General features: G+C 43.2%; 1 protein-coding gene across 1 annotated transcript in view; it reads right to left on the bottom strand.

Annotated features, from left to right (window-relative positions):
- LOC135219761 (two pore channel protein 1-like) overlaps window positions 1–9,785 on the bottom strand; it is a gene marked incomplete in the record, with an annotated part of 767,111 nt that extends 757,326 nt beyond the window's left edge. The window contains 1 exon segment of the mRNA XM_064256806.1: window positions 9,659–9,785. Within this exon segment, the coding sequence (XP_064112876.1) occupies window positions 9,659–9,749 (91 nt within the window).
- Between the last annotated feature and the right edge of the window lie 1,636 nt (window positions 9,786–11,421).

The following is an 11,421-nucleotide window of genomic DNA, read 5'->3' on the forward strand; positions in this document are numbered from 1 at the left end:
GAAGTCTGGGGCAGGCAACACGAAGAAAAACAGGCGGCGGCGGCAACCCCCCTCGGTACGGCGGCGGCCCTAGTAGTGGCAGACGGCGTCACCGACACAGCATGGGGTGTGTAGACCAGGCGGGGGGGGAGCAGCATAAGCGGCCGTGGTAGTAGTGGAGACCGCCCCAGACCTCGCTAGACGCTGCAGCAGCCCGTGGATGCTAGGCACGCCCTGCCGCCGCGGTGGTCCATACCTGTCCAAGGTCGTCTCCCACGGATGTAGCACCTGCGGTAGCATAGATAGATTAGTAAGAGGGGTTCCCTCACGCACGGGGGGAAGACATGCCCCCCCCACCCCGAACGCAAGGAAGACCCCAAATACAAAATACAACGAGGAAGCTGAGCGGGGGGCAGGAAGGAAGACGAAGAATCGGATTACCAAGGGAGTCGCGGGGAGAGCTTTCCGACGACTTCCTGGCAGACCTTCGCTTCCCCTACCCCCGCACAGCAGTGAAAAGTAATATGAAAATGAAACAGAATACTGCCCTTGCGATTCACTTCATAGAACTTAAAGGGAAAAAGATCAATTCCCGGGTAAGAACGGAAACTTGATCCAAAAAAAAATGATGCTATCATAAAATATATATGAAAATGAAACAGAATACTGCACTTGCAATTTCACTTTCATAGAAAATAATCGTAAGGATCAATTCCCGGGTAAGAGCGAAAATTGATCCAAATTAAATTATGCAAATAAATAAATGAAAAGAATACTGCAATTGCGAATCCACTTTCATTGCATTTATCATACAAAATAAAAGGCTCGTGCCCAGCGCAATCACGCTCTCGGTAACGAACGCACAGGGCAAAAATATAATGAAAAAAGTACTTACATTTTTCCACTTTGCCCAAAATACATGACTCGGCGCGAGCGCGCCCGCCCTCGACACCGAGACATTATCCAAGGGTTCAATTCATGAAAAGAGAGGAAATCGCCGCCTCTACGGCGATAGCTCCATGTTGGTTCATAATTAAGTAATGAAAATGAAAACAGTGTACTTACAGTTTCATTTTCAAGTCAAACAAACCATTAGTAGAAAACACAATATAAACAAAGCATACGACGATGAAGCGGGCAGAGAGCGATGACGAACACGTCCTTCACACCCGCGGCCGAAAGCAAAAGTGATTTGTTTACCTCCCAGTCGCGCGGCGCGCGACTGTCGGACAAGCAGTTAACTACCGTTCTCCCCTTGTTCGAAGCTTACGACCGTTCCAGCTGCCGCTACCTACTTCCTATTGTTAAAGGACCGATGGTTTGTATTACGTATCGGAACAAATAATGTTTTACGTATACTTACCTGGTAGTTACATATCTGGTTAGGTGATTCCCGTACCCCCTCCCTCTACCGGGGAATGTAGAACTACCACAACTAAACCTCAGAATTTTTATGCCTACCTGTCCATGTGAGGGGAGGTGGGTGGGCTCTAATGATATAACTACCAGGTAAGTATACATAAAACATTATTTTATCATAAAAATATCATTTTTACGTATGCAACTTACCTGGTAGTTACCTATAGCTGATTGGCACATTTTGGAGGTGGGACCATGGCAGCTAACCATATTTAATGAGGAATTTCTATTGGAATTTAGTAGTTCTCTTTTAGTCCTTACCTTTTGAGATAGCTGACTTGAAGGTTACTGCCTCTTAAGTCTGCTGATCTTGAAAGCCTTGACGAAGTACATGGAGCCTTGCGTCAAGCTATAGACACGTACCCAGCATTGGCGAGGTATACGGAACCGTGCGCCAAGCTATATATACGTACCAGCATTGGCGGGGTATATGGAGCCGCGCACCAAGCTAAAGAAGTGTACCAGCGTTGGCGTGATATATGGATCCGAGCGCCAAGCTATAGACACTTACATGTAGTCTAGGACTAACCGTGTACTGACATGCGATAATTATACGTCTGCTCATGGAGCCGTACACAATAAACAATAAGGACAACAACAACATGGGAATCACCTTCACCTAAATATTTTTACCCTTTACCTAAATGGACTGTAGGGTACCACTAGTACACTTCCGTACCCTCAGACACCCTTAAAAAACAACACCAAAGATCAAGTTAAAAATTATTAGGAAGGATTGACTTCCTTTCTTCCCTTACCCAACACCGTGCCAGTTACTACAAAAGGTCCCAATGTGGAACAGTTTTTGTACGCTGCTTGAATCTCTGTTAAATAATGTGTTGCAAACACTGACTTACATTTCCAATATGTCGCATTGATAATGGCGTCTAAAGATAAATTGCGTTTATACGCCATAGAAGTTGCAACAGCTCTGACTTCATGGGCCTTTACTCTAGCCAGATCAACCTCTGGTTCTCCCAACTGAGAGTGAGCTTCAACTATTAAATCCCTCAAAAAAAAGGATATTGCATTCTTAGATAATATCCTCGAAGGATTTCTTACTGAACACCAAAGATTGTCTGACCCTCCTCTTATTTGTTGAGTCCTGTGTATATAATACTTCAGGGCTCTTACTGGACATAATGATCTCTCTGGTTCTCCCTCTCCTACTAACTCTGAGAGGCCCTATATTTCAAACGAACGAGGCCATGGTTGTGAGGGTGACTCGTTCTTTGCTAAAAAGCCAATCGTCGATGTGCATATTGCTTTGTCTTGAGCAAATGCCACTCTTTTATCGATGGCGTGAATTTCACTTATCCTTTTGGCCAACGCTAGAGCCACTAAGAATAATGTTTTCCTAGTGAGATCTCTGAAAGCTATCTCACCTAACGGTTCAAACCTCGTAGATAGAAGCCATTTGAGCACTATATCTAGATTCCAAGAGATCACCTTATTTCCTTCCTGTTTCTTTGTATCAAAGGATTTTAATAAATCTGACAGTTCCTGATTGTTCGAGACATCCATTCCCCTATGCTTGAATACTGAGGATAGAGCATGGCCCTGTATCCTTTGATAGTAGGAGTCGAGAGTTTCCTTTCTGTTTTAAGGAAAATAAGGAAGTCTGCCATTTGAATTATAGAGGTTTTAGTAGACGAGACTCCATGCTGTCTACACCAGGCCCTAAAAATTGACCATTTTGCCTGGTAGACCGCTGCTGAAGATTCTCTCCTTGGCCTGGCAATAGCCCGTGAAGCTCGTCTCGAAAACCCCTTCTGTCTGAGGGTACACTCGACAGTCTGAATGCGATCAGACGTAGAGTGTGGATATTCTCGTGGAATCTCCTGAAATGAGGTTGTTTGAGTAAATCTACTCGCTCTGGAAGTTTCCTCGAGTAGTCTATTAGAAGGTCCAGGATCTCCGGGAACCATTCTCTTGCTGGCCAGAATGGAGCTATTAACGTCATTCTGACATTTGCGTGTTGCCTGAACTTTGTCAATACTGCCCTGATCATTTTCATTGGAGGAAAGGCATAGAGGTCCAAGTCCGACCAATCTAGCAGCATTGCGTCTAAAGCGAACGCTTTCTTGTCGGGTACGGGGGAGCAATATATTGGCAATCTTGTTGTCTTTTCTTCCCCACAGATTCCACAACTGCTGGCATACCTGTAAGTGCAGAGTCCACTCTGTAGGTAGTACCTGATTTCTCCTGCTCAACTCGTCCGCTCTTACATTGTATCTCCCCTGTACAAACATGGTGAGCATTCTTGTCCGATTTTCTTTCGCCCAGATGAGTAACTCCCTCGTCGCTTCGCACAGAGAGAAGGAGTGAGTCCCCCCTTGTTTCTTGATGTACGAGAGAGCTGTGGTGTTGTCGCAATTGATGACGACCACTTTTCCCTGTACTTCCTTGGCAAAGGCCTTCAATCCCAAATGTATTGCCTTTAGTTCTTTTAGATTTATATGCCACTGTCTTTGACTGATTGTCCACAAGCCTGACACTTCCTTCTTTCCCAGCACCGCTCCCCATCCTTGATCCGAGGCGTCTGAGAAGAATGCAAGGTTGGGGTTAAGTGGCCAAAGAGACAGACCCTCCTTGAGTCTTTTTTCTAACCTCCACCAAAGGAGATCTTGCTTTATTTCCTCCGTTATTGGAAAAACAAAAGTGTCTGGGACTCTCTTTCTTTCCCAACTTGCTCTGAGGAAGTACTGAAGCGGTCTCATATAGAGTCTTCCCAGAGTTACAAACTGTTCTATTGACGCTAAGGTCCCCAAAAGACTCATCCACTCGTTGGCTGAGCATGTCTTTTTTGCTAAAAACTGATTGACTTTTCTCAGGCATGAACTCACTCTCTGTTCTGACGGAAAAGCCTGAAAAGCTACTGAGTTCATCGTCACTCCAAGGTAAGTTAAAATTTGGTTCGGAATCAATTGAGATTTTTTAAAATTCACTAGAAGACCCAGCTCTTCTGTCAGTTGAATTGTCTTCTGCAAATCCTTCACACACCCTTCTTTCGACTGTGAACGGACCAGCCAGTCGTCTTCTAGGTGTAACCACCTTGCTACTGATGAGAGGACTCTTGTGAATACTTGTGGCGCTGTGGATAGCCCAAAGCATAGGACCCTGAACTGGTATGTCCTTCCCTGAACCACGAATCTTAGGTACTTCCTTGAGTCTATGTGAATTGGAATGTGGAAGTACGCATCCTGTAGGTCTATAGAAGCCATCCAATCTCCTTGACGAAGTGCTGACAAAACCGACTGGGTGGTCTCCATCGAAAATTGTCTTGCTCACAAATTTGTTCAGGGCACTGACATCCAATACTGGTCTCCACCCTCCAGAAGTTTTCGGGACAATGAATAGGCGATTGTAAAAGCCTGGGGTGTTCTGATCTTTTACCAGCTCTATCGCTCTTTTTTCTAATAGAGCCGACAGTTCCTTTCTCAACGCGCAACATTTCTCTAAGTTTGACGAGTAAGCTGTCAAAACTATCGGTACCTTTGACAGAGGAGGATGTTTTACAAACGGAATTGAATATCCTTCCTTCAGTACCGATACTGTCCATGGATCTGCTCCTCTTCGTTCCCAAACTTGCCAGAACTCCTGGAGTCTGGCTACGACTGGTGTGTGAAGGATTCCCTGCTCATTTCTTAGAAGTTGTTGTCTTATTGGGCTTAGGACCGAACCTAACTCTAGGCCTCGATCTCTGCAATCCTCTTGTTGGTGCTCTGCCCCGAAAGGGCTTCTCCTGCTCGGCAACTGGCGCTGGGCGTACACTCGAAGTCGTCGTGCCTTTCGGCTTCTTGGCCGACTGAGCTAAAAGGTCTTGAATTGCTTTCTGGACCAGAGAGGCAGAAATTTCAGACACTAAATCCTTAGGAAAAAGGTTACACTTATCAAATGGAGCGAACATAAGCGCCGACTTCTGGGTTCTTGTTACTCCCTTAGATGTAAATGCACACAAAGCTGACGTTTCTTGAGGATCCCCACAGTTAATAAGGAGGCGATTTTAGTCGCTCCATCCTTTATTCCTTTATCAATACAGGACATCACATTGGAGAAGTCACTAAAATGTTCTTCTGACAGGTTAAAAGACTTTGCCTTTCTTCCCAAGGCGCCAATCGACCAATCCAAGAAGCTTATTACTTCCATAAGACTGAAAACTACCTTCAGCAAATGATCTAATTCGCAACTCGTAAAGAAAATCTTCGCTGAATTCAAAGCAGAACGTCTGGACGAGTCCACTAGGCTGGAGAAGTCTCCATGGGAGGAGGCAGCGCCTCCCAGGGAGAAGGCTTCCCAGTTTTGTACCAAACTCTGCTCTTAGTTAAAAGTCTCGAAGGAGGGAAACAAAGCACGGTCCTACCTTGCTCCCTCTTTTCTCCCAACCACTCATCCATCTTTTTCAACACCTTTTTAGCTGAAATCGACAAAACCAGCTTAATGAAAGTCGAAGAATCTGGTTTAGTATCCCTAGCATACTGGGATTCAGGTGAGGCGGGAGTGGCTGGTAAAAAAGATTCTGGAAAGTTATCTAGGAAAAAGTTGAGTAATTGTTTGTATGCCGACGACCGAGTCTCCTTCTCGCCTTCTACTGCTTCTCCTTCTGACGCTCCTGCTGATAAATTGTCCTCCGCTTGTTCTTGATCCACTGGACAGTCTAACTCCTGCTCCACCAACTGCAGTGGCTCTTGAGACTCCTCCGGTAAAGTTCTAATTAAAGAAGGCGTCGAAGTAAGAAGTGGTTGCTGCTTCTTACCAACTACCCCCAAAATATTCTCTAATTTTTTATTCATCTCTACTAAGAATCTATTAGAATGCCCTGAAGCACCCAAAACTTGACTTGGTTTCGTAAACTCTCTCTGTTCCAAGTCAATCAAGTCAGGCGTATGGCGTCTGATACTACCGTATCAAAGCGCTTGGCCGAGTCCGAATCCGTGCGTCTAGTAGCTTGGCGTTTAGCGGCCGCTTCTTGAGAAGCCAGGCGCTTTGGCGTCTGGTGTAACGCGGTTGTCGTGTCATCAGGCTGGCGCTTCTCTACTGGCTAAAGTAAGCTCCTTCTCTCGTCTAGGTACATCAGACTGGCGCTTATCAGTCACCTCGCGACTGGAAGACTTATGCTTCCTCCTCTTCTTCAACATCGGTCTCTCTACTTCCTCAGAAGTCGAAGAGAACGCTTCCGGCGCCTCCCAAAAACTACATGACGGCTCTTCCACAGAAGCCACGATCTTCTTCTTGGGAATTGCGGCTGGCGAAACTTGTCTCGTTCTCTTTAGTGGACGAGATTCATCCTTAAACCTCCAACCTCTGCGAGGCGAATCATTTGCACTCAAAGAAGACGAAAGACACTTCTGCGATACTCCTCGAACACCTTTATAGCATTGCTCTTCTGCCTCAGCCGAACTTGCAGCAGAATCACCTGAGGGGACGACTGCTCGGATGTCAACTTCGCTCGTCTCCCTTCGGCTTTCGGCATGCCTCCTCCCAATGTCCGGGGAGTTTGGCAGGGGCCCAGGCCTAGGAGAACGAGAGGACCGTACAGCCGCCTCCTCCACTGCACTATCACTTAACACAACACTTTTCTTATTCTTATCTAGCATCAAAGAATGCACAGATTCTCCTAATTTATCAATTGCTGCCATAAGCACGCTAAATCTTAAATCCATCTGTTCCCGTAAGCTGGCAACGGTGTCGGGTTCGGGAATAACGGTGTCATGGTCAGGTAATATGTTAGGCGGATCTGGGTTAGACATAGAACAAGGAAAATCCTGACTCTCTAATTCCTGAGAAGCTAAGGAAGAAGTCCTAGATGAAGCTTTCCTTAATTTATCTTTTTCTAGCTTTCTCATATAACTCTCCAACTCCTTCCAGCCTTAATCAGTCAAATCCTTACATTCATCACATGTTACACTTTTGCTACAGTTCTGACCTCTGCAATTAACGCACAAAGTGTGCGGGTCTAACCTAGCTTTAAGTAACCTGGTTTTACAACCCTTGCTGCAAACCCTAAAGTGAGATCCCGAATCTGACATTTTAAATTTAAACCTTGATGAAAATCACATAATTGTTGCCTATCTGGCTAAATAAAGATAAATAGCAACTGCCGAAAGCCAAATCCCAGAGAGTACGTCACCAAATCAATGAGTATCCGTCGTGAAAAACAAAGAAATTCCACCAAACAAAACCGGTGTTCCGGTTGCGACGGCAGAAAAATTCTGAAGTTTAGTTGTGGTAGTTCTACATTCCCCGGTAGAGGGAGGGGGTACGGGAATCACCTAACCAGTCAATTAGCGCTGCCGCAAAATTCGAAATTCTGCTGTGACGTCGGAGACTACAGCTGTATATAACTACCAGGTAAGTTGCATACGTAAAAGTAAGGTTTTCTTAGGATTTTTGACAATGTTCCGGCTTACGACGCGTCTCAAGAACGGAACCCCCGTTGTAACCCGGTGACCGCCTGTATATACATATTTATTAAAAAAAAAAAAAAATTAAAGATCCCACCGGGAGAATGATTAACAGCTAGCCAGCAAGAGCTCACAAACACACATCTTTGTCGGAAGACGACCGAAAGCAAAGTGGAGTGTTTACATCCAGGCAGGCGGACCTACCAGATGGTAGTTTCTGCCTAACCATCTTGTTCAAGAATTTAATGGCCGTAATTCCAGCCTACACTGGACCGAGGGTTTGTATATTGTGTAGGAACAAATGGGTGGTTTAACAGAAGCAGCTGTTTATAAGGGGTAACAATTACATTTTCCTTGCTCTGTCTTTGTGGGAGCGTGATATTTATTTAACCATAATATTTATTATGGGGGACAGTGTATACTATGTCCCCCCAACTCAAACTTTTTGGGGGGACATCCCCCCGTGGGTTACGCCCCTGGTAATAACGATAAAATTGCCATATTTGTGTATGTAACTGTGATAAAAAATGGTCACAGCATAACCAATGAAGTTTGTGTCAGGAATCTGGTTACTTTTACAACAACAAATATTTTAAAATGAATTATCATGAATACGTAATAAATTCATGCAATTCATAACCTTATTCTGGTGATTAATTATTCAAATGTTATGCAGCGCACTCCTCCTCTTTTTCTTCTTCCCGACCAACCTGGCCGCAAGCATAGGCTATACACCATCATCGTTTAAGATCGTTGTCAAGAAATTGTCCCAGCATCTATGGATACAAGTGGTGTGTGGATTTAACACTGGAAATGGGAAGTTTGTTTACGGAAGTGACTCCATAATCATTGAGATGGCATCAATCGTCTATATGTTAGGTGTTTTAGGTAAAAATTTCAGAAGTGTCATCGAGGTAAGTTAACACTGCACACGGCTAGACTTCCATTAACTTATATTTAATAGAAAATTATGGCCTTAATTTCTTACTTGGCAGAAAACTCTTACTTTGAGAGGAAAGTAGAGGTCTTGAGGTGTTGCTTCCACGGAGGTTGGCTTGTGAATGACCTCCAACTTTGCTTACTGGCAGTGCTAGTAGCTAGTTATTTTTTGGGAAAGTGTTTGTGCTGCCATACAGATGGCCGTCTGGCCGCGCAGCGATGTTTTACCCTATAGGAATCTATATAATTTCCAAAGAAATACTTGATATGGAGATATTGCTTAGATGTACCCTGGTAAAAAAATTCCCTCTTGCACTGATAGCCAAGCTGTTGACTCCAGCCCCCTTTGTTGCTGACTGGTCCGTCAGAACCTTGCTTCAACCACAAACTCATAAGGCTACATGGCCTCCTTTATTATTTCTCCAAGCTTAAAATGCATTTGTTGGTCCCCTCTCAAGTTTACTTACACTACTCGCATGACTTTCTAGGAGAGGTCAGGTTTGTTTTTGTCCGCAGAACTCGTTCCCTTCGTCCTACACAACAATCGTAAAATTTTCCTCAAGGAAAACTTGAAGCGCAGCTCTTCCATACCCTAGGCCTAAGCAGTGGAAAGCAATTGAGCAGACAGACTCCATTGTCTTCCACTAAACTATGGCACGAACCCCTTGGCTTTAAATACTTAAGCTATGTGCAAGCATCAAGATTATCATTTGGTCACCTTTAATTACCTATAGTAACGTCTGGTCTCACCCCATCAAGAAAATAGCTAAGGTAGGTACTCTATACCTACTACCTAGTAGGTGTAGGCTATGTTTAACTATCAAGAACTAGCCTTACTGAATAGTAAGTATACATACAGCTGATTTAAGGTAATCTGTACTCTTTCACTTAAAAGCTCATCAAGAACCCTGCCTCACCCTGGGAATTTTCGGCGTCATCTGGAGGAAGGAAAAGGCTGGCAAATGTTTCTGTTCCGAACCTCCCACCTTCAGTTGGAGTTTCCTCCATGTTTGTTGACACTTCGTTCGGCTTCGTTCATAATATTGGTAATTGTGTTCTTAAGTTTTTCGAACTGATCGATCAGGTTTAATCTTCATACAAATATCATTCTGTAATCTTTTACTTTGAAAGTTAGCCATATACTACTGATGCAAAGCCAAGCGAGACAAAATTATCGTATACGTATCACAAACTAGAAAAATTCATCATATACCTACATTTCACATATATATTTGTAAAGTACATGAGTTAAACTCCCGAACACTTGTTCAGGTGACCTGCGAAGTCTTGAAGAACAGTTTTCCTCTTACAAAACAAAAGTCTTGTGAACGCACACTTTGACAGCTGTTGCGTTAGCAGCGTTCGTCGTTAATGCAACCGGTGTAACCCAAGAAACTACACTTCAGCAAAATACAGTTTATAAATTACTCAATAAATTTGTAACGCGTTCTAATATAAAGAAAAACCTTACTTTCGCAACTAGTTTAATGAGATTCGATGTTTTATTAGGCATAATAATAAAAGAAACAATGTACAACACTGATGTCTAGGCTTGATTTGTGGCGGGGCCTAGGCCAGATTGATTGGCAGGAAAACGGTTTATCAAGGGATTTTATGACTACCTACTGTTGCAATAGTATAGATTTTACCTTAAATTCAATTCACAGAACATTTCCCACGCCAAAGGCTTCTGCTATAATCATAGTTATGGTTACTTAATTATAAATTATTAGTACATTTGATTAATGTAACATTGTTCACTGTATATAAGTCAGGAACTTCCAATCCCCTTCTTGATTATTTGGTTAGTTATCAGTCTACGGAGCTGAGTGAATTAAATGCTAGTTAGCACCAACCAGAGACACTACGTTTAAAGTATTGCTTTGTTGGCCCATACCAAAGGAAAATTTTGCTCAGTAAGATCGAGTTATCTTTGGTGCTGCAATATGCACTAAATGTATTACACATAAGGCTTACGGCGTTCGCTATAATGGAAAATGTATAAGAATTTTCCATAATAACATATTTATTAGACTTGTAACAGTGGAAATGTAATTTATGGGCATTTCTAAACCCATTATTTATATTGCCTACACGTTTGTGTGTATCAGATTTTTGCAGCAGGAGTGGTGGTTGGTATACCCCAAGGCAGAGTTAAGCCAACAAAGGGCACATGCCTAGAGGGAAGTGTGATAATGCACGAGCGGCAGCAGGAGGCACGGTGTGCATTTCAGGTGTTTTTCTCAACAGAGCTGCAGCGCAAGCATTTACAAATCATGTAATATATTTCATATCCATTACTTTTATCACCGAAGAAGTGATTCACAAAAATGACATTAAATAGACATTATAAATCAAACTAAATATCCTATACAAACTTTGGTGCATAAGGGGGTGTGCCCTTTATTTAATATGGGAAATCTTAATAAAAGAGCACACAATATTGCTTCATCCTACATCTAATAAGCAGCGGGTTCTGTATCTAGGTAATGTGTACATCAGGACAGCAGATTGACAAACCAATCACTCCATGGCAAAATACAATATACAAATGTTAATTTTTTGTGGAAATGTTCAATCAGCCTCATCCAGCTCCAACTTCATGCGAAACAACGGACTTGAATTTTTTTTTTTTTTTTTTTTTTTTTAATATGACGGCTATCTGGAGATGTCCAAGTAT

Source organism: Macrobrachium nipponense, chromosome 1 (assembly GCF_015104395.2).
Source record: "Macrobrachium nipponense isolate FS-2020 chromosome 1, ASM1510439v2, whole genome shotgun sequence".
NCBI lineage: Eukaryota > Metazoa > Arthropoda > Malacostraca > Decapoda > Palaemonidae > Macrobrachium > Macrobrachium nipponense.